Consider the following 23274-nt stretch of genomic DNA (forward strand, 5'->3'; position numbering starts at 1 on the left):
GCAGTGCAGAGTCATTACTGTGTGTTAGAACACTGTTTCTATTCCCTGTGTACCACTATCTCACCCCGCATTTAAAAAAACATGAAATTGCATGAGGCTTGCGAGTTGTGAGGACGGGAGGGGGACAGGAGATGTGCACACCGCGTGGCTGTAAGTGCATGTTCACGAGCGCGTTCACGACCTCCATTCGCCCTGCACGTGCCCATCTCCTGTCTCCCTTCCGAGGCAAGTCAACAACAATAGATCTCGCTGGCAACCGCGCTTTCGTGCTGCGTCGCCAGGTGCAAGACCTAAAAATGGGATACAATATATGGTAGGCTTTGTGGACAACTGTTCGGAGGTAGTTAAGGTAGATTTATTGTCCTATATAAACAGGCTGTCTAAACACAGAGCTGGAGTAACAAAAAAATCTAACATTTTTGGTTGTATTACTACTTTGAGTTAAATGTACGCTTTAGGGGGGCCTAAAAAATCCAGATGTGCGGGAAAGCCACTACAGTGACAGTTTTCAATGACTACTTGCTTTCACAAAGATGTAAACATGCTGGTCAGTTATGCATGAGTAAATGACAAGAAAAAGTGAAACTACTAACATTTTTCAGTTTCCTCTTTGAAAAGAATATCGTTCCCAAGGTCAAAACCCCCTTCATTACTCTCCCGCCATCCTCCTTGCATATGGATTTACTCCTGCCAATAACAGCAGTAATAAAATTACCCCGTCCATGGTGTTGATGTGCCTTGTATGACAGCTGGCGAACACCCACAAACTTCTGAATTCATGCATTTTTAAGACTTTGCAAAGCATCCCTGCCTTGTAAAAACAACTCTCCGCCCCATCACTGGTGTAATATTAAAGTTAATCCTTTTAAAAGCCTAAATATTAGACAGTGGGCCAATTTACTGTCTTAAACAAGTCACCCCAGGATCTAAGTTCAACATAGGTACCCGATTGTGGAAGGCGATAATTAGTAGATAGCACGTTGTGGTGAAAAGCCATGAGAAATAGCATGGAGCATTATGAAAAAACAGATGGGTAGCCCCTCCTCCCCCACAACCCAGCTTTATAGACAAATGGCACGCGCCACGAGTGAGGCCTGTGTAATCCATGCCTCCCACCTGCTATCAGAATTTCACATGCTGAGACGTTCTGAACTCCTGCCTCAAGGCAATGTCAGGGCCCTCTGAGGCGCTGTGACATGTTATCCACCCTCACGTGTTCTAAGTTTCCAGGAAGTAACGCATTATCTTTGTGCTGCCGGACAGCCCATATCAAAGCACTAACCAGCTGTTTTCGCAGCCTCTGGGACAAGCCGGGCCTTGTGCAGCTGTAAACATATTTGTACGAAGGGAGTAAAAAACAAGGCACATAGGGCAGGAAGCAAGCCCTGACTCACAGAACTTGTGGGTCAAGATTGCTGGCTTGCATTTTGTGATTACAAAATACATTAAAGTCCCTTAAAGTCGTTTCGTTCACAGGGTGGGTTCCAGGTAAAACTGAACAAAAGCAATCATTCACGAAACGGGATGGGCAGAAAACAACAAATTACCGTTTCTAATGCACTGTGTGTGGATGTTGTGAGGGCTGGGAGGGAGGGGCTCTCGAAGAGAGAGTCGGGCTCTGAGGCTGTTTACATATAAAGTGAAAACGCTTGTACACTTCTGTGTAATGAAGGGAATACACTTCCCATATGCTTACGGGGGAGCTCAGGGAAAGCGAGAGGGAGGAAGGGGTTAAGGCTGGGCCATGGTGGGAGTGTGATTTGGTGAGGGAAACAGAGCGAAACCCCTTTAAGGGGCTTGTCTTGAAGCGAGGATGTGTCTCAACATTGTGGGCTGTGTCACTTACTCATAAATAAGCAGCGATCTCAGAGGGGTGAAGAGAGAGAAATAAAAAAAAACACAACAAACATGGAGGGGCCAGACAGGTTGAGACAGGCAAATGTAGTATCTGAAACAAACGGTGCTGAGAATCGAAGTAAGGAGGTGGCTGAACATATAACGCTGCTGACTTTGGAGCTCTAGAACAGGGTTCGAGCCTCGGCGTGGGCTGTATCACTTATAAAATAAATAAACAGAGATCTCGGGCATAACATGGGAGTGGCTAAAGTGCAGTGCAAGCAGCTGCCTTCCTCCTTAGGTGTGTACATTAAGTAAATAGTTCTCAGGACTGCTAATGAAAGTTCCCGGGTCAGGACACATGTAAAAGAGCCAGTCCTCATTGGAGGTAACAGGAGACAGGGAGGTAACTAAGGAGGAACTAGTAAGCCTATTGACAAATCAAACCCCCACATTTACAAAGGACATTCACAAAAGCCAATACAAAATGGGGGCGGAGAGTGGAAGCAGCTCCCAAAAATACCTTAATACAGCATGTCTCGAAGAGACCGCGCAAGCGCTGCCTAGGCTAGACCTAAAAAATGTCTGGCATTGTCGGTCTCTCTGGAGCACAGTTCCTCACCTCTCCAGTTCCACTTTGTCCTTCTCAGTCAATACATTAGCGCAGTGGTTCCCAAACTGTGCGCCGCGGCTCCCTGGTGCGCCGTTAGGAGTTGCCAGGGGCGCCGCGCACGATTTGGGAAACGGCTTGTGCCGAGGAAGCAGCTAATCATGTGAGAATGAATCCATTAAAAAATGATGCGTCTTTTGACGCCTTCTAACGGATTCCACCAATAACTGTAGTACTGCTCTCTAATTAGAGCTCCACTCTAGTCTGTATTTGTTTTCGTCTGAATTATATTTTTCCTAATTTTATCTGCATTTATCCGTATTTAGCGTTTTCTGAGACAATGATCTTGGAAGTGGTATTTTTCCTATTTTCTTTTACCGGAAAAGGTACACTTGAAATTGGATGGCTGATGGGTTTTACTGATGCTACAAGAGGCCATGTATAATGCATCACTTATAGTTAAAATATAGATATGACATTAGTATTTTGGTACAAGCACACCTGAAACTGTTTAAAGCTTCATTGGAAAAAAAAGTGTCCCTTTTTTAGGTCTCGCTGGCGTTGCAGCGCGAAGCGCTGCCGCCAACGAGACTTATTGCCGCCTTCCTCCCTGCCAAGGGAGTCAGAGCTGTGAGCAAGCCGATACAGATCTGGGCACGAGCCGACCCAGGTCTGTGAACGCGCTTCACGGTGAACATCTTGTGCGCGTTAATTAGGTCTCGCTAGAGACCGTGGACGCACACCTACAGGCACACACAGGCACACACGCACACAGGCACCCCCCCCCCACACACGCACACACACGCACACACACACACACACACACATCCCCTCCCTCTCACACCCCCCCACACTCACCGGGCTCTTTGCGTGTCCTCACAGCAGGCAGACTCGGAGGTCGGCGTGTCTTCTCCGGCAATCTTCAGCGTGCGCCGATGTGCACGCTCACGGCACTGCATCTCGTGCACTCTCACCGCGCTGTTTCGCGCCCGGCGTTCCTCACTCAGCTTGTTGACAGTTATTTTTGGAAACTTCAGAACTGGCGCAGCTATATCCGGATGTAAAACAGCGCAGTGTGAGTACCTCAGACGCACCAGTACAAGGAAGCAAGGTGAGGACGAGATGGGTGTAAGAGAAGTGGCAGGAGATGTTTGGGAAACAATTCCCACTCGGTGGGAGAGCAGGCCGATGTCGATGCTTTATTTGTGTGGCGCCTCAGGCCTGGGCCACCTAACGCTCGGGAGTGCTGCAGTTTGCTGTTCTGCATTCTAGAGGGTGGGTCCGTCGGACGGTTGTTATTGGCATTCCAGGACGTGCACTGCCCGTAGAGAGCTGGAGGTCACGGCTGCAAAGTTTAGTTTCATTTTCAATGTTAAACTTCGGCAAAAGAAAACACAATGCAATCAGAAACTTCAGCATCGTACATGCCACACACAGACCCACATGCATCATGCCAACCTGCTTGGGAGACAGCTGCTTTGGGTAAAGTGCCTTGAAGACGCCGGGGCGTAGTTAGCACGCAGTGGAATACAAGAACATTGCAGACTGTACAATAAATAGAAGCGAGGGGGCGGGAGAGTCCAAAAACTGAAAGACAGCACCGTTTTGATAGTATCTAAGAAGCCCGTTACGTTAATACAGTCCCCCAATCAACGTAAGCACTATGACGCTTTAGCTTTTAAAAGCTCCTCCAGCATGCTTCTAGGCTCAACAGGAACATGCCCCGTTATAGTGAAACGCAACACAGCAAACGTCACTCCTTTTCAAAGTCCAAGTCGGAGGGGTCTAAATACTTCTAGTATTTTGAGAAGAAATCTACTTTAGACAGAGACGTAGTGAATGGACCGTTCAGGAACCAAGAACCGTGGGAGACTTGAAGCGTTCTACAAAATTTAGGGGGGCCATCGTCCTTCCCAGGCAGTGTAGCAGTGACGGTATGTAGCAGTGACAATATGCAGCTGTGACAATATGCAGCAGTTACGGGATGCACAGTGCGTTGTTTTTTTTCTCCCACTGACATGTTAAGAAAAAAATTGCGCACCAGTTTTTACAGCTGCCACACAAAAGAACCGTATTGGACGCGCTCCTTCGGAAGACTACGTTACAGAATAATTATGTCGATTCTAGACATAAATATATATATTTTTTGCACCAGCAGCACTGTAAATGCAAGTAAGCAGAGTAAACTGCATGTCTAATAACGGTGGAGCGGGAGGTTTTGAATGTAAATCAATACCCAGAGAAAGGTAAATGTTTTAAAGGCTTCAGGTACGTGTCAGAATTTATTTGAGGAGAACTTCCATGGCTTTCTTATTTTGGGGTGGTGCTGGGTGACTTTTCAAACATACAGTGGCATAACGCAAAAAGATGCTCCCACCCCGTCTGAAGAATGTAATAAGGGCCCCCGAGCCTCCCATATCTCACTGAAGTTCATTGACCTTGACCTGAAAGGGGGCCGCTGAAGGTGTGTGGCCCCTGAAGGGGTGGGGGAGCATGAGCTGAAGGAACTTGTGTTAGCGTGAAGACTGAATGATGCTTCATTAGTGGTATGCTTATCATGACGTGTACTGATGACTGAGACTTCGTACCATTCACAAACAGCAAATTATCAGGGAGTGGTTAGACATAATGTAGTGCTGACAATATCGTTATTTATTGGATTAGTCAACAATCCAAGGCAATGGGTTAGCGAACCCACTGACCGTAGCGTGATGTGCTGTGCGGTGGGGAGCCACATACGAGGGTCGAACCAAGGTCACATCCTTCCACCTTCTCTACTTCATTTCAAAGACATTTCCAAAAACATAGGGGTGGCAACAAGGCTGATTGACAGGAGATACCTTCCAGGATCATAGCCATGAAGTTTCAGTGGTTTAACAAGTAAGAAAAAACTGGCAGAAAATGTGGAGCCTAAAAGTTACACCCTCTGACCAACTTTAAACTACTCATTATGATCAACCTTAAACCACTCATTGTTGCTTTTGTCAAAGGATAATCATTCCAGAACCAAGGCACAAGCAATAGTTGCAGGCCTGCAATTGTCTGTAGTTTCACTGCACAAGCCTAACTTTATAGCTTCGTGTGTATCTGTAGTGTGTGGATGGCAATGTACAATGTTTTCTACAACAGCGTCATGGAGAGAAAGGAATCAGATGACTTCCAAACTCTAAAAGCCAGTACCTAAAAGTATAGAGGTCAGTTAAACAAGCATTTGCAATGCAATAGGTCTCGCAGTTGTGAGAGTTTGAGCTATTGGCAGTGTAAATAGCAATGCCTTTTATTTACATGTTAGTTTTTAAAACATAAATAAAAAGCATTGTCATTTACAATGCCAATAGCTTAAAGTTTAAGCTATTGGCATTGTAAATGACAAGGCTTTTTATTTATGTTTTAAAAACCAACATGTAAATAAAAGGCATTGCTATTTACACTGCCAATAGCTCAAACTCTCACAACTGCGAGACCTATTGCATTGCAAATGCTTGTCATTAATTCTTCTCGTCTCCTCGTTGGTCTGCACAGCTATTGGCATCGTGATGGGCAGCACAAAAGATCCGAATGCCTCGTTTCTGTGTTTCTTTTCATATGTATCAATAAATGTAGACAGATAAATTGTGTTCTCTCTGTAGTTTCTGTTAAAGGGCGGTACTGTACTTCGGAGTGAATGACAGAATCACAGCCGCCATGTCTATTTTAGAACAGATTATTAAATTTCCGGCAATTGCAGGGGTTAATTTTGGCCGGTGCTTGAAGGTGGGCCCACGGGCACACATGTTTTTGGGGACTGGCGCCTGTTAACAAACTTTTATCCGGGGCACGAGACAGAGAGAAAAACACAAAAGGGAGAAGAAAGAGAAATATGGGAAAGCCATAGCAAAGGGAGAAAGTAGGGATGAAAAAGAACGTGCGAGCGTGGAGTCTCAGATGTGGATGAAGGTTGAAGTGAATGGGAACTATGGGCACAGAACAACTCAAACCTCCCATAGTTTAACAATACAAATATCCAGTCTTGGATGTATAATCCGCTTTTTTACGTATCAGAATCTGACGGGATGAACCTGTGAAATGTTCCACTTTGCTGAGAGCAACAAGCATTGGCAAAGGCTTTAGGTCTAACAATGCGAGATCTATTGGCTTTGTCAATTATTTTTGAGCCATGCTGTGCAGCAGCACAGCTTCTGTGCTCCATTGCTAAAAGCAATGAGGGGCAGGATACTGAATGGGAGGGGGAAGTAGGATGTGGCGCTAAGGCAGAGCTGCCATCCTCCGAACTGGGGTACCTGGTTTGAGTCTCAGCATCAGCACAACATCCTCTGGATCTGGGCCAATCACTCAATCACCTTTTCTTTCCAAAAATAAAAAATGTGAAGTTGTTCGATGTAATTAGTGCTAATTTGAAGCACTAAAAAAAAGAAAAAATATGAATTTGTGGAATGTAACTGGTGCTCCTGTAAAGTGCTGATACCTGCAAGTCGAGTTTGCGCTATAAAATAAAATGCCAAAAAAAGAAGAAATGGTACATTAATCACAGCACGAGCAGCCGATGGACACTAATTAACATTAATTAACTTGTACTTTGGTCATACGCTCGCAAACAAAATGGAGTGACGGCTCAAATATTCTGCCGAATTAGAAGGCAGCAAAAAGAGTGATAAGGATGCCAACAAATATTAAGTGATGGGTGGGTTAAACGCTCCATTTAAGAGGGTTTTTTTTTTTTTACACAAGCAATCATCACCATAGCGCACTGCCTGCAAGTGAGACCTAAAAACGGGCTTACATCCCCCCCCACCGGTAAAATAAAAAGTGACATGATGGGGAGCCACGGCCAACTGCCAATTAGGTCGAGGGAGCCACAGGTCGAAAAAGTTTGGGAACCACTGCATTAGCAGTTAGCTGGCTCCCCCTGCCTATTGGGGAAAGAACTCCATCACACAGGCACAGATGCACTGGATGTGTTTTCAGCATCAGAACTTCTACTAGTCTAGATGTTTGATTAAATGTAGTGAATTCAGGGAGAAGATTTATGAGGGCTATTGCTTGTCCAGCTCTCCCAAGTTGGGCAACAAGTGAGCTGACGGACAAGTGGTTTATCTGTTGAGTTGTCCCATGATATGTTTGAGCTACACAGTACGAGTTGATTTCCTAATAAGGTGTGTTTAACTCTTTCTGGGTGTAAAAAGGGATTTATATACAGCGGGTCAAAAATTCCTTTCAGAGACGAAAATAGCTTATATTAACATTTTTATTTCTGGGTGTATGTATCATTGAATTTGTATGCGTTTATAGCAACTTGTATTTTCCCATCTGTAATGGTAGACTAGCTCAGTAAGTGATTATTACTTCCATCATCTGGTTAATTTATCGAGCCCACAAAATGCCATCCAACTATATTCAAATTTGTAACCATCAATTTATGTTCTGATGTTCTGTTCTCTGTATTAACTATTTAAGTTTACTTACTATTCAGTATAAAGTCCCCAACTAGCTTGTGACTTCGATAGACATAGTTGACATTATTTTAACAGTTCGTGGACTGTCATTCTTTTGTTTAATTTGAGATTTACTTTGTTTCAATAAAGTGCCACTCCTTAGAGGTCTAAGAAACAAAAAGAAACTGCTGCTACTCTACATAGATTTTCCAATATCTTACACATTTATTATTCATTCTGTGTAGTAATCTGAAAACCAATTTTTCCTCATATGTTTGCATCGCTCTCATAACTGTTTTTATGGAAACTGCAATTCTCCTCTTGCACATCTCATCGCAATAACAGATTAGCATTATTCTGTTATTTATTACCTCTGCGCTCTATCTGTGGTGCAAAGTAAACAGAAAGGCATGACTGCGAGCAGCTGCTGAGTGAGCACTCTATTTGCTTAAAGTGCATTCGCAGAAAACTGTTCAGTTGCAACCGGATGCCTCAATCTTAACTTAAAATCAGCCAGAACTGTGGTTCAATAGTCATATTATTGTGATTATTTTATAGCAATCACTGCAGTTTACTTAATCACTTCTCTTGCCAGGACGCCCTGGAAGAAATGCTGCTTCTCTGGGGATGGGGAGTACATTGTTGCAGGGTCAGCACGGCAGCATGCCCTCTACATCTGGGAGAAGAGCATTGGGAACCTGGTGAAGATCTTGCATGGCACGCGTGGGGAGCTGCTTCTAGATGTAGCAGTGAGTAAACTAATATTGGTCTCCAGTGTGATCAGACAAACATACTATTCTCTTATTCTGCTTTTCTCCATTACCCCAGTGGCATCCTGTTCGGCCAATTATTGCTTCAATTTCCAGTGGTGTGGTGTCTATCTGGGCTCAAAATCAAGTGGTAAGTAATGATCCCTACTGTATTACCGAATCTTATCTCATTTATTTTCTGATATCAAAACATGGTATGAAAAGCAATTTTTGTAAGCTGTTCAGGATTAGAGCAGCTTAGTTCTCTGCCCATTTGTTATTGCATTTAGTGGTTTAGGTATTTTTCCTGGAACTTAATTTGTTCCAATGTTGAGTTAAAGTTTACTCTAGTCTGACGTGCTCCAAAGTACATAATATACAAAATATCAATTCTAGCTGTACTTCTCCTTTGGGTGGGGGTAACATTAATGTTCATTTATAGGTGGCCAATTCAGTGATTGCCCCAATGAGATAAAAAGGCTGGAATGGTATATCCTGGCTGAAGCATTGATGATGGAGAAGAACACACCACCTAATCTTCCACATCTGGTCAGTCAGGCGGGCTAGGTCTGGGTGAGCATGATCAAAGTGAACACTGTTAGAGCCTGTCATCCCACTGTGGATATGACACCATATAAACATATCAATAATAGTTTGCCAATGATTAAATGAAAGGGGGCTGTCCAACAGTAGGAGACTTCTACCTAAAGAAACAGCTCCTCACATATGAACAAGCACAAGATTCCCTTGGCCTGGATCATGTTCCAGTAATGGAAGTAATGACTAGTATTCTTACTGTGGCGGGATGGAGACAATTTATTACTGATTTATTTACAGACTTAGAACAACAGAGGCAAAGGTACTGAACGTGTATGAGAAAAATGGTCATTGGAGAGCCCAGAGCCTTTAACTGACACAAACTGGAGGAAAGCTCTTCAACATCGTGAAGGAACTGTCCAACCCCAGCTCCAACACCAAAGATATCCCGCCTTTCCAAGACCTGTGCGATTCACTGGCCACCTTCTTCCACCGCAAGATCCACGACGGCTTCAACGACACGATCGCCCCAACAACCACCGCTCCCACGACCACCACCTGCACCAACAGCCTGCTCTCCTGGACCAGCGTCAATGACGAGGATACCAGCGAGACCATGAACACCATCCATTCCGGATCACCACTGGATCCATGCCCCCACCACATATTCAACAAAGCCAGCACAGCCATCGCACCTCATCTTCGGAAAGTAATCCGCACCTCGTTCTAGACAGCAACCTTCCCAGAAAGCTGGAAGCATGCAGAGATCAACGCCTTACTCATGAAAGCCAAGGCGGACCCCTAGGACCTCAAGACCTCCCGACCCATCTCCCTGCTCCCGTTCCCGGCGAAAGTCACAGAGAAAATCGTCAACAAACAACTGACCCGCTTCCTCGAGGAGAACCACATCCTGGACCAGTCCCATTTCGGGTTCCGCAGCAACCACAGCACCGAGACCGCCCTCATCGCCGCCACGGATAACATCAGGACCCTGCTTGACAACGGAGAAACAGCAGCCCTCAGCCTCCTGGACCTGTCAGCCGCCTTTGTCACCGTCTGCCACCACACACTACGCACACGCCTACACAACTCCGGGATCCAAGAGAAGGCCCTGGACTGGACAACATCCTTCCTCTCCGGCAGAACTCAGAGCGTCCGCCCCCCTCCGCTCCACGGACATCGAAATCATCTGCGGCGTAACCCAGGGCTCTTCCCTCAGCCCGACGCTGTTCAACATCTACATGGCACCCCTCGCCCACGTCGCCTGACAGCACGACCTCAACATCATCTCCTACGCCGACGACACCCAGCTGATCATATCCCTCACCAAAGACCCTCACACCGCCAAGACCAACCTCCACGAGGGAATGAAGGCCGTCGCCGAATGGATGAGGAACAGCCGACTGAAGTTGAACTCTGACAAGACGGAGGTCCTCATCCTCTGCTCCACACCCTCAGCCTGGGATGACTCCTGGTGGCCTGCAACCCTAGGAACAGCCCCGACACCCACCGACCACGCACGCAACCTAGGGGTCATCCTCGACTCCACCCTCTCCGTGACCAAGCAGGTCAACGCCGTCTCCTCATCCTGCTTCAACACCCTCCGAATGCTCCGCAGGATCTCCAAGTGGATCCCTACCGAGACAAGAAGAACAGTCACCCAGGCCCTCATCACCAGCAGGCTGGACTACGGAAACGCCCTATACGCAGGAACGTCGGCCAAGCTCCTGAGGCGATTGCAACGCATCCAGAACGCGTCAGCAAGTCCGATCCTCGACATCCCCCGCCGCAGCCACATCACACCACACCTGAGAGAACTGCACTGGCTCCCCGTCAACAAGAGCATAACCTTCAAGCTCCTCATCCATGCACACAAAGCTCTCCACAAGACCGGCCCAGCATACCTCTACACTCCCACCTGCCAGCTCCGCTCCGCCAGCCTCGCCACAGTCCCCCGCATCCGAGGAACGACCACCGGCGTCAGATCCTTCTCCCTCCTCGCCGCCAAAACCTGGAACACCCTCCCCACCAACCTATGACAGACCCAGGACCTACTGGCCTTCAGGAGACTCCTCAAGACCGGGCTCTTCGATCACTAGCAGGACCTCCCACACCCCCAGCGCCTTGAGACCCTCAAGTGTCTGTAGTGCGCTTTACAAGTGGTATGATTGATTGATTGATTAATTGAAAGCCTGTGAAGAGGTTAAACATGTGTTTGAGGCATATGAGCTGCAGAATATATACTTGTGCATAGACCGCCATCTGGTGTTGGGCTCAGATGTTTACACTTTGTTGTTGTATTAAAAGAAGTTCTTTGTAGTCATGAGATAGGCGGCGACTCCTTACGATGATAGTGTGCATGGGCATCGACTCCATCCTCAGATTGTTTTTTTCGGCCATCGGGTTTGGATGTAAATTGCTGCGTTCTGGGTCGGTGCCGTACTCGATCCCCTTCGACAAGCAATTCCTCGACTGTATTGTTTCGATCACGTTCCCCTTTGACGCGCATTCAAAAAAATTCATCAAGAACTTCGATTCCGGACGTCGACGGGGGCCATTGGGCCTTTCTGTGCTATCAGGCCCTGTAGTCAATGGAAAGAACTCCATTTAAAAAATGTCCCCTGTGTGGTGCCAAATTCCCACACACTGATCTCCACGAGGTCTGTAACCTTTGCCTCTCTCCAGACCACAAGGACAAAGATAACCAGGCCTGTGCTTCCTTCACATCAAAGAAAACCATAGGTGATCGCCGGGCTTGACGTCGCGTAATGTCTCGATCAACTACCTAGGCGCCGGACGACTTCTTCGATGCAGGCCGGATGTTCCGGAAGAACAAGAATCCGAGGATGAAGACATCCGCGGGTCCGAGGCCGGAGAATCAGATGCCGAGGATCAGACGGTCACTCCAGGTCAACGGATCATGAGTACCCAGATCCAGACCCCTAGCCCATCTAAAACAAAATTAAAGTCTCCGGGCTCACCTTTGCTTTTGGGCTCAGGTCGACACCGCGATACTTCAGATACCCCTCCTCCCTCTCCCACCCCCCCTCGGGCCCAGCTCCGAAGTCCAGAGACACGCCTTCCGGCGGTTCGGGATCGAGCCAGCCACATAGCGGTACTGAGAAACCATCTCTGGCATCGAAACCAAAAATGAAACCCCCTGTTCTAGCTACACCGTAGACGGATTTGACGCCGAGCGCTCCGGCACCAAAATACACTGAGTACAAGCCCTCTGAACCAAAAAAAAGTCCATAAATCTTTGGAGTCGAAAAAGATTTCGGACTCAAACTCCACCAAAGCATAAGGAGACCAAGACCTCTCCTAAAGCTACAGAGCCTAAACCAAAGCACCACTCTGAACCAAAGTTGTTGGTGCCAAAAAAAGACAATAGCTCAAAAGAACTGTTTGAACCAGATTCCTCGGATCCGAAACAAAAACTCTACACATTGACCCTGTTACTGCTCATGTCATCACAATGCCACCTAAAAAGAGGAAATTGGACACCTTAGAGGCACCCGAGATACCCTTAACGAAGAAAGACATAGCAACTTCACCTTTCATACCCTCCTCCCCCCCCCCCCTCCAAATCTTCCAACTATACCACTTTCTCCAGATCACTCTCCACTGCTTCCTGCTTCACCTACACCACAAAATGATGACTTTAGGGATGGAGTCCCACAAGGGGATGATGATGATGATAATATCTTACATTATACCTGAGCCAGACTCCTATCCATCTAAACCATACCTTCCAGACGACAACATAGGTTTTGGCCAACTCATAAATAGAGCAGCCAAGTATCATGGAGTAGAATTACACACCGACCCTTTAGAGGAAGATTGTTTTATTAGAGACTTTTAAACAATCACAAAAGTAAGCAAACACTTTACATATGTTAAAAGGTATGATTAAACATGCCCCTGATGTGGTCAGGGCAAGAGTTCTCAACCCCATGGTTGATAAAAAATATAAACCAGCTCCAAATGATCCAGCTTATATCAAAGGGCAGCTCCCCCTAGATTCTGGAGTAGTGTCAAATGCCTATAAACAGGCAAATTCCCAAACAGGTGATGCCCCTTTTAACGAATCTAAATTATTGGAAGCATCTGGTAAACGGGTTGTGCCATAGGCGGCAAATTACTGGCGCATTGCCAACACCCAATCTTTGCTGGCCAGGTGTGATAGAGCGCATTATGATGAGCTTGAGACACTCATGCAACATTCCAGAACAATATAGGGCTAAGGCGAACAACCTCATACAAGAGGGAAAGCTAATTACAAACACCTCTATCAAATGTGCTCTTGATGCAGCGGACACAACATCCCGTGCTGTTAATACAAGCATTTTACTGCGCAGGCACGCATGACTAGGCATATCTGGTTTTAAGCAGGAGGTGCGGTCTCAAATTCTAAATTAGCCTTTTGATCAAGAACACTTGTTTGGACCTACTGTAGACACATCTTTAGAAAAGATGAAAAAAGACACTGACACAGCTAAGTCCATCGGGGCCTTACAGTCACCAACAACTAGAGGTTCCTTTTGCCGCTCCTTTTATAGGGGCGCCTTCAAAACCATTGGGACAGACAACACTTCTTCCTACGAAAGCCCCACTCAAACTTCCTCTAACAGAGGATATTTTAGAGGGGGTTACAGAGGAAATAACAACAAAGGAAGAGGCCACGGGAATAACACCTGCACCTCCCCTACCACAAAACAGTGACTTCCTCCACTCCCCCCAGACCATTCCACTCCGGTCGGCGGAAGACTATCACAGTTCCTACCTGTCTGGAATTCCATCACCACAGATAGGTGGGTGAGACAAATTATCCAGTATGGTTATTGCCTGGAACTCACCTCTACTCCCCCACACATACCTCCCCAACGACGTCCGATTTCCACAGAACATCTAACTCTTTTAAAACAAGAGATTTTCTCTCTCTTTCAAAAGCACACAATAGAACAGGTTCCCCTACATCATCAAGGTACAGGGGTTTACTCCCTCTACTTCCTCATCCCAAAAAAGGACGGTACTCTCAGGCCAATATTAGACCTCGGACCATTAAACCTGTACATACAATCCGACCACTTTCACATGGTCCCTCTCCAACGGGTCCTCCCACTGCTCCAACAAGGCAATTTCCTTGCCACTCTAGATCTCAAGGACGCCTATTTTCACATTCCTATTCACCCTGCTCACAGGAAAAATCTATGGTTTGTACTGGACGGTCAATTCAAAGTCCTCCAATTTGGAGTGACTACAACACCCAGAGTCTTCACTAAATGTCTCGCAGTAGTAGCAGCTCACTTGCGTAGGCAACACATTCATGTGTTTCCTTACCTCGATGACTGGCTCATAAAAGCCAAGTCACGCAGCGATTGTGTGCACCACACACACAAAACAATCCAGCTGCTGCACGACTTAGGATTCACAATAAACCTCACTAAGCAACATCTTCAACTGTCCCACACACAACAGTATCATGGCACCACAATAGATACTTCAAAAGCCCTTGCATACCCCAATCCAGTCAGGATAGCCAGCATGCAAGCTCTCATAACAATATTTCAACCTCAACACTCGCTACCAGCTCGAGTGTTCATGCAGCTAATAGGGATGATTGCCTCTTGCATTTTCATCGTACCTTACGCAAGACTCCAAATGCGTCCATTACAGGGATGTTTAGCACATCAGTGGAACCAGGCTCAAGGTCAGCTTACAGATCTGGTGTTGATGGACAGATGCACACATCGCTCTCTGCAGTGGTGGAACACACAAAACTTTTCCAAAGGGCGGCCATTCCTAGTCTCGGTTCCACAGATAATGCTAACAGTGGACGCGTCGCTCACCGGCTGGGGAGCTCCTCTCTTAAACCATACCATTCAGGGCATGTGGACCCCTCAACAGAAACTGCTCCACATCAATCACCTGGAATTACTGGCGATTTATCTTGCATTAAAATAATTCCAAAATACATCTCATAGGCAAAGCTGTCCTCGTTCGCACGGACAATATTACAGCAATGTACTATGTAAAAAAACGGGGAAACACTCTCTGCATCTTTCATGCCTAGCGCAAAGCATATAGTGATGGGTCATTCCTCAAAAAATGTACCTTTTAGCAGAACATCTCCCAGGGGTACACAATCAGATTGCGGATCTGCTCAGTCAGAGAGCAAATCCACGAATGGGAACTTCATCCGCAAGTTATTCATCTGTTTTTGCAGATGTGGAGCCATCAAGACATAGATCTGTTCGCCACAGTTTTAAACGCAAAATGCCCAAGTGTCACCTCCAGGTATCCACACCCATTGTCCAAAGGCAATGCGATATGGATGAACTGGTCTGGCAGATTTGCATACGCTTTTCCGCCTCTCCCACTCATTCCATTACTGGTGTAGTACACAACAGTCTCTCACAATGATCCTGGTTCCTCCAACATGGGACCGGCAACCATGGTTCACAACCCTGCTGGAACTCTCAGTAGTTCCACATCAAAAGTTGCACCTTTCTACTAATCTTCTCACACAGAACCATGGAGAAATAAGTCATCCAGATCCAGCTCAACTGAACCTAGCGATCTGGCTCCTGAAGTCTTAGAGTTTGGTTACCTCATTCTCCCGCCAGACTGTATGAATATCATTAAGGAGGCTAGACGTCCTACCACTAGAGCATGCTATGCAACTCAATGGAAAAGATTTGTTATCTACTGTAATAACACAATTGATCCACTAAATGCTTCAATTCAAAACATTATTTGTTATCTCTTGCATCTACAAAGATGAAATCTGGCATACACATCTATACAATTACATCTTGGTGCCATAGCCGCTTACCACCAAAATAGACAACACTTGACATTGTTTAAGGTACCTGCCATCAAAGCATTTATGGAATGCCTTAAAATGATTATTCCTCCCAGAGTTCCACCCTCACTAGTCCTGAATCTAAACATTGTCCTTACCAGGCTCATGGGTCCCCCATTTGAACCTTTACATAAATGTGAGTTACAATTTTCTCACATGGAAAGTAGCTTTCCTTGTGGCGATCACATCTCTCAGAAGAGTTAGTGAACTCCAGGCATTAATCATACAAGAACCATTTTTGAAAATACATCACAACAAAGTGGTTCTTAGGATAAACCCTAAATTCTTACCAAAAGTCGTTTCTGCTTTCCACCTTAACCAGTCTGTTGAGCTGCCAGTCTTTTTTCCTCAACCAGACTCAGTAGCAGAATGGGCTCTTCATACGCTTGATGTCAAAAGAGCTATCCTTTACTACATTGAAAGGACAAAAACTTTCTGGAAAACTAAACAACTTTTTGTAGCTTTCTCACCACCACATAAAGGGCAATCCTATATCAAAAGCTGGAATTGCCAGGTGGATCATTAAATGCATCCAGATATGCTACCTAGAGCAAAGTGTACATTATCCAGTCCCCTAGAGCGCATTCCACACACAAGCTAGGGGCTTCTAATGCATTCTTAGGGAACATTCCCATAGATGACCTTTGTAAAACAGCAACATGGACTACACCGCACACTTTCACAAAACACTATTGTGTAGATGAGCAGGCAAAACAGGCTAGTGTGGGCCAGGCTGTACTAGGACACTTTTTCAAACCACTGCAACAGATACAGGTGGCAACCGCTAGTGAGAGTACTACTGTAGAGTCTATGTACAAGTATATACTCTGCAGCTCATATGCCTCGAACGGAAAATGCTACTTACCAGTATGCATCAGTTCTTGGCCTGTTGAGCTGCAGAATCATATACGCCCACCCGCCTCCCTGTGTACCTTTATCTGTTGCAGTGCTATCCTACTTAGATTCATAACAAATGAACATCTCTTTCTGTTTCTCACAAACGCCATCATCACCCTTTATGGCGAAAAACAATCTGAAGATGGAGTTGATGCCCAAGCGCACTATCGTCCTAAGGAGTCCCCTATCTCGTTACTAGAAACAACTTCTTCCAATACAACAACAAAGTGCAAACATCCAAGCCCAACACCAGATGGCGATCTATGCACAAGTATATGATTCTGCAGCTCTACATGCCAAGAACAGATGCATACTGGTAAGTAGCATTTTCCTTCCCATAATGCACAGTTTAAATTAATACTATTCCATTATTCTCACACCCATAAAACCTGTAAGGATTTATTCAGGTAGATCCTCAGCTTGCCAGAGATGGGGTGCAATAGTAGCAGACTTTCTTCAAATGGTCTTGATGTATCCATGGGTGGCTTTATTCTTGGAAAAAGACATTTGGACTATGTTTAATACACTCCCCACCAAATCTATCAAACGTTTATTAGGCCTATTCCCTTCTAGGCAGAAATACAAGATGAAAATCAGGATGGCTGCTTTTCGACAGTGCTAGCTAAAAGGCTTATAGTAATCCATTAGGTGTGCCTTAAGGCCCAGATGACCAACACCCGAAAATCACAAGGATTGATGAGAAATTGGCTGAGGAATTAATGGAATGGGCAGAGATGTTCACAAAGATGGCAGACCCATGACAATATGCTACCTTGAATCAAGTACTGAATGATATTTGTTGATGAAATAAGTTCTAATGCTGTAAAATACATGGCAGTTGGATACTCTGTGAATTAATTAGACAAAAGAGATAAATGGAAAATGACTTGACTTAGATTAGGCACTGAATGTACTGGTTTGTCAATGATGCTATATATTTAAAAAATGCAATAACATTTATTCTAAATAGAAAATGCTAGAAAAGAATGACAGCAATTTGAATTTGCAGTGGTCCAGAAATGTGACTCGGGCGCTAAAATGCATTATCATTTTGTGGAATCAATTGATCCAGAGCAAGTTCAAGTTCAGCATTTGTATAGCGCACTACTCACCCAGAGGGTCTCAAAGCGCTTGGGGGGGGGGGGGGGTACTTACTTATCGAATATCCAGGTTTTCAGTTGTTTTCTGAAGCAGAGGTGGTTCTGAGTAAGGCGAAGGTGGGTGGGGAGAGAATTCCATGTTTTGGCCACTAAATAGGAGAAGGATCTACCCCCCATGGTGGATCTATGGATGCGTGGCATTGCGGCGAGGGCTTGATTGGACGATCGTAGTTGGCGGGTGGGGGTGTAAAAGGATAGGCGCGTGTTGAGGCATTCGGGTCCTAGGTCGTAGAGGGCTTTGTGTGCGTGGGTGAGGAGACGGAACGTTATTCTCTTGTTGACGGGGAGCCAGTGGAGGTCTTTCAGGTGACCGGAAATGTGAGCTTGGCGGGTAATGTCTAGTATAAGTCTGGCTGAGGCGTTTTGGATGCGTTGGAGTTTTTTCTGTAGTTTGGCTGTGGTTCCGGCGTAAAGGGTGTTTCCGTAGTCCAGTCGGCTTGTGACCAGTGCGTGGGTGACCGTCTTTCTTGTTTCGGTGGGGATCCAGCGGAACATTTTTTTGAGCATACGTAGGATGTTGAAGCATGATGATGAGACGGCGTTGACTTGTCTGGTCATCGAGAGCGAGGAGTCCAGGATGAAGCCTAGGTTACGTGCGTGGTCCGTAGGAGTGGGTGCGTTTCCCAGGGCCGGTGGCCACCATGAATCGTCCCAGGCGGAGGGGGAAGATCCTAAGATGAGGACTTCCGTTTTGTCCGAGTTCAGTTTTAGACGGCTGTTCTTCATCCACTCGGCTACTTCTTTCAACCCTTCGTGTAGGTTGGTTTTGGCGGTGTTTGGGTCTTTGGTGAGGGAGAGGATCAGCTGGGTATCGTCTGCGTAGGAGATGATGTTGAGGTTGTGTTGGCGCGCGATGGATGCGAGGGGACTCATGTAGACATTGAAGAGGGTGGGACTGAGTGATGATCCTTGTGGTACGCCGCAGATGACTTCGGTGGCCTCTGATCTAAAAGGGGGGGAGGCGGACTCTCTGCGTTCTTCCGGCGAGGAACGAGATGATCCAGTCCAATGCTTTTCCTTGTATTCCGGCGTTGCTGAGGCGTTGTATAAGGGTGCTATGACAGACTGTGTCGAAGGCTGCGGAGAGGTCAAGTAGGATGAGGGCAGCTGTTTCTCCGTTGTCCAGTAGTGTTCGAATGTCGTCTGTTGCTGCGATGAGGGCGTTCTCGGTGCTGTGTTTGGCTCGGAAGCCGGACTGTGATGGGTCGAGGGATTTGTTGGATTCGAGGAAGGCGGCGAGTTGACTGACGGCTTTCTCAATGACTTTGGCAGGGAATGGGAGGAGCGAGATGGGGCGGTAGTTCTTAAGTTCAGTGGGGTCTGCTGTGGGTTTTTTCAGGAGGGCGCTGAGTTCGGCATGTTTCCAGCTTTCCGGGAAGGTAGCGGAGTTGAGGGAGCAGTTGATGATGTCTCGGAGATGGGGTGCGATAATGGAGTCTGCTTTGTTGAAAATGTGGTGGGGACATGGGTCGGTTGGCGATCCTGAATGGATGCAGTTCATTAGGCGGATGGTGTCTTCAGTGGTGATAGGGTTCCAAGCGCAAAGGTTGATGGAGGGGGGTTTCAGTTCGGGGGCGGGTGGGGTGGACTGGTCTCCGGACTGGTTTTCGAAGCTGTTATGTATGTCAGCGATTTTGTTGTGAAAGAATGAGGATAGGGAGTCGCAGAGGTCTTGGGAGGGAATGATGTCGTTGGTGCCGGCGGAGGGGTTGGTGAGTTCTTTGACGATGTTGAATAGTTCCTTGCTGTTGTGGGCGTTGTTGTCGAGTCGATCCTTGAATGATGCTTTCTTGGTGGATCGGATCAGTTGGTGATGTTTGCGGGTGGCGTTCTTGAAGGTGGTCAGGTTGTCAGTGGTCGGGTTTTTTCTCCAGGCTTTCTCGAGGGTGCGGCAGGTCTTCTTGGATTTCTTGAGTTCAACGTTGAACCAGGGTGCTTTATTGCTGTCTTGCTTGATTCGATGTTTTTTCAAGGGTGCTAATTCGTCGGCGCTGTGGGTGATCCATTGTGTGAGGTTGGTGGCTGCAAGGTTTGGGTCTGATGATTTTGCAGGAGGGTTTTGGTGAAGCGATGTGAAGAGCTGGTCGGTGGTGATTTTGTTCCAGTTTCTACGGGGGATTGGTTGTGGGTGGTTGTGGGTCGTAGTCTTTTTGTAGTTGAAGTGAACGCAGCTGTGGTCTGTCCAATGGAGAGCTGTGGTGTGATTGAAGGAGATGTGCTTGCTGGAGGTGAAGATTGGGTCGAGCGTGTGCCCTGCACAGTGGGTGGGGGTGTTTACCAGTTGTTTGAGTCCGAGGTTGGCGAGGTTGTCCAAAAGGGTGGTGGTGTTGCTGTCGTTGTTCTTTTCCAGGTGGAAGTTGAGGTCTCCTAGTTGCTTCAGAAGCGGTCGCTCCCCACGCTCCCTGGCCAGCTGCTGGTATCGTAGCGCTTTACCGCTATTGCTCGCTCCCACTACGTCTTGTGCTTGCTTCAATTATTGGAACTGCCTGATTGTGCTTAGCTCTGAATATCGTAATTTGTGTACTGCCTGATTAATAGCGTTACGCTATTGTGCTTAGCCCACATAGCGTACATTGGTTTAGGTGCATATTAGTCCTCGTAGCGCTTTGTATAGTTTGCATTGCTTTTAACTTAATCTGGGCCCCAATCTCGCCCTGTTTGCTTTTGTTGTTGCTGCCCTTTTGTTGTCGTGCCTCCCAGCTCGCCTCTCCACCCCGCTCCCGCCTCCCAGCTGCCCCTCCCTCCCACAGAAATAGTTAAGGACTGACCCGATGACCAGAGCGCTGTGACCGTCCTGATTGCTTCAGAAGCGGTCGCTCCCCACGCTCCCTGGCCAGCTGCTGGTATCGTAGCGCTTTACCGCTATTGCTCGCTCCCACTACGTCTTGTGCTTAATTCAATTATTGGAACTGCCTGATTGTGCTTAGCTCTGAATATCGTAATTTGTGTACTGCCTGATTAATAGCGTTACGCTATTGTGCTTAGCCCACATAGCGTACATTGGTTTAGGTGCATATTAGTCCTCGTAGCGCTTTGTATAGTTTGCATTGCTTTTAACTTAATCTGTGCCCCAATCTTGCCCTGTTTGTTGCTGCCATTTTGTTGTCGTGCCTCCCAGCTCGCCTCTCCACCCCGCCTCCCAGCTGCCCCTCCCTCCCACAGAAATAGTTAAGGACTGACCCGATGACCAGAGCGCTGTGACCGTCCCACCCCCCTCCACTATCCACATATGACAGATGCCTATGCGCGCAGCGTTCACGCGCAGCGGTCGCGCCCCATGCGCGCCAAAGGTGCGCCAAAGGTAAGCCCGTCTACGCCCAACCGCGCCTGTCCGCGCCTGGACCGCGCCCAGCGCCAGACCGCGCCCAGCGCCAGACCCCCTGTCCCCCGCAAAATCCACTCCTCCCGCATAATGTACGACGCCGCTACCCTCTCAGCACTTAACCCCGGTCATCTCCCATACTGCTACCAAGCCGCCCCAGGACAATCCCATGGACCCTTCACCTGCCACTCTTGCAAGTTCGAATGCATCAAGACCCATACTAAAACCACAAACTCCAAACAAAGCTCCAACACTAATCGCCTGAAGTGCCTCCTGCTCAACACCCGCTCGGTCCACAGTCACGCCATTGAACTCTGGAACTTACTCTACACTACATCGCCGGACGTCGCCTTTCTTACTGAAACCTGGATGAACGCCTCATCAACGCCCGACATCGCAATTGCCATCACTGACGGGTACAAGATTATCCGCAAGGACCGCATCAACCAAACAGGAGGAGGCATCGCCATTGTTCATAAGAACACCATCCGCATCACGACCAGTTCCGACGATCACCTCGCAGCCGCCGAACACCTTCACTTCCAGATCCACACCGACCCCAAGACCACACTCAGAGGCACCCTCATCTACAGGCCACCAGGACCCCGCACACAATTCAGCGAAGACATCACCGACTTCATCAGCCCACACGCCCTTCCCTCCGAGGACTACATCCTACTAGGAGACCTCAACTTCCACCTGGAAAAGAACAACGACAGCAACACCACCACCCTTTTGGACAACCTCGCCAACCTCTGATTCAAACAACTGGTAAACACCCCCACCCACTGTGCAGGGCACACGCTCGACCCAATCTTCACCTCCAGCAAGCACATCTCCTTCAATCACACCACAGCTCTCCATTGGACAGACCACAGCTGCGTTCACTTCAACTACAAAAAGACTACGACCCACAACCACTCACAACCAATCCCCCGTAGAAACTGGAACAAAATCACCACCGACCAGCTCATCACATCGCTTCACCAAAACCCTCCTGCAAAATCATCAGACCCAAACCTTCCAGCCACCAACCTCACACAATGGATCACCCACAGCGCCGACGAATTAGCACCCTTGAAAAAACATTGAATCAAGCAAGACAGCAATAAAGCACCCTGGTTCAACGTTGAGCTGAGTACTGCAACTCACTGTTGAGACCCAATAAGGCAATAGAGCGTTTGGTGCATCTAGTTTTAGTTTTGGATGGACTTACTACTCGTATATGGTCAATGCTGATTTATCTATTGTTGGTCCCTGTCTTTAGTGGCACAAAATAATGATTAAATACTACCCGCATTAACGAACAGTGATTACTGTTATGTGTTGGCTCAAACATTTCCATTAATATAGTTTTCTGATCGAGACATCCTGCCGCAGATTCCTTACCTTAGAATTTCCTTAGTGTCAGGCTGGATCCCGGAGACTTTTGCTCGAGGAATACCCTTGTGCACAGGTAGGTGGTGTCGGTCAGCTCCACGTGACACCGTCGGCTTCGTCTGCACCAGAACTGACGTCCACGTTGGAAATGACGTCCGTCCCCCCCCACCTATATAATCACGACGTCAGTTCTTTTCTTTCCGCGCCAGCTTGCGCAGATCCGTGAAGAGAGTACCCTCGGTCACTTTTTGACAGGCTTTTTTTGCCCTTTTTGTAGACTTTTTTTGGTTTGTAGGTTTTTCCACAATGTTGTAAAAGACTTCTGGATTTAAACTGTGTGGTGCCTGTGATCTCGCCCTGTCGTTGACAGGTCCACACTTAATTTGTCTTTGGCGCCTGGAGCGCTAAAACGGCTCAGTCATTCTCTGCCTGCCTGGCCATGTCTCCGAAGGCTTTGAGAGAGCAGTCCCTAAAGCTGCTTGCGGC

The 23274-nt window shown here is 47.1% G+C and overlaps 1 protein-coding gene across 4 annotated transcripts in view; it reads left to right on the forward strand.

Moving 5' to 3' along the window:
- Nucleotides 1-23274, forward strand: part of RBBP5 (RB binding protein 5, histone lysine methyltransferase complex subunit) — a 256733-nt gene that overhangs the window by 126088 nt on the left and 107371 nt on the right. For all 4 annotated transcript variants that reach the window (XM_078644629.1, XM_078644631.1, XM_078644628.1 and 1 more), the window contains exons 8-9: nucleotides 8474-8627; nucleotides 8707-8778. In XM_078644629.1, the coding sequence (XP_078500755.1) occupies nucleotides 8474-8627; nucleotides 8707-8778 (226 nt within the window). The remainder of the gene's footprint in view (nucleotides 1-8473; nucleotides 8628-8706; nucleotides 8779-23274) is intronic.

The sequence above is a fragment of the Lissotriton helveticus genome, chromosome 5_1, assembly GCF_964261635.1.
Source record: "Lissotriton helveticus chromosome 5_1, aLisHel1.1, whole genome shotgun sequence".
NCBI lineage: Eukaryota > Metazoa > Chordata > Amphibia > Caudata > Salamandridae > Lissotriton > Lissotriton helveticus.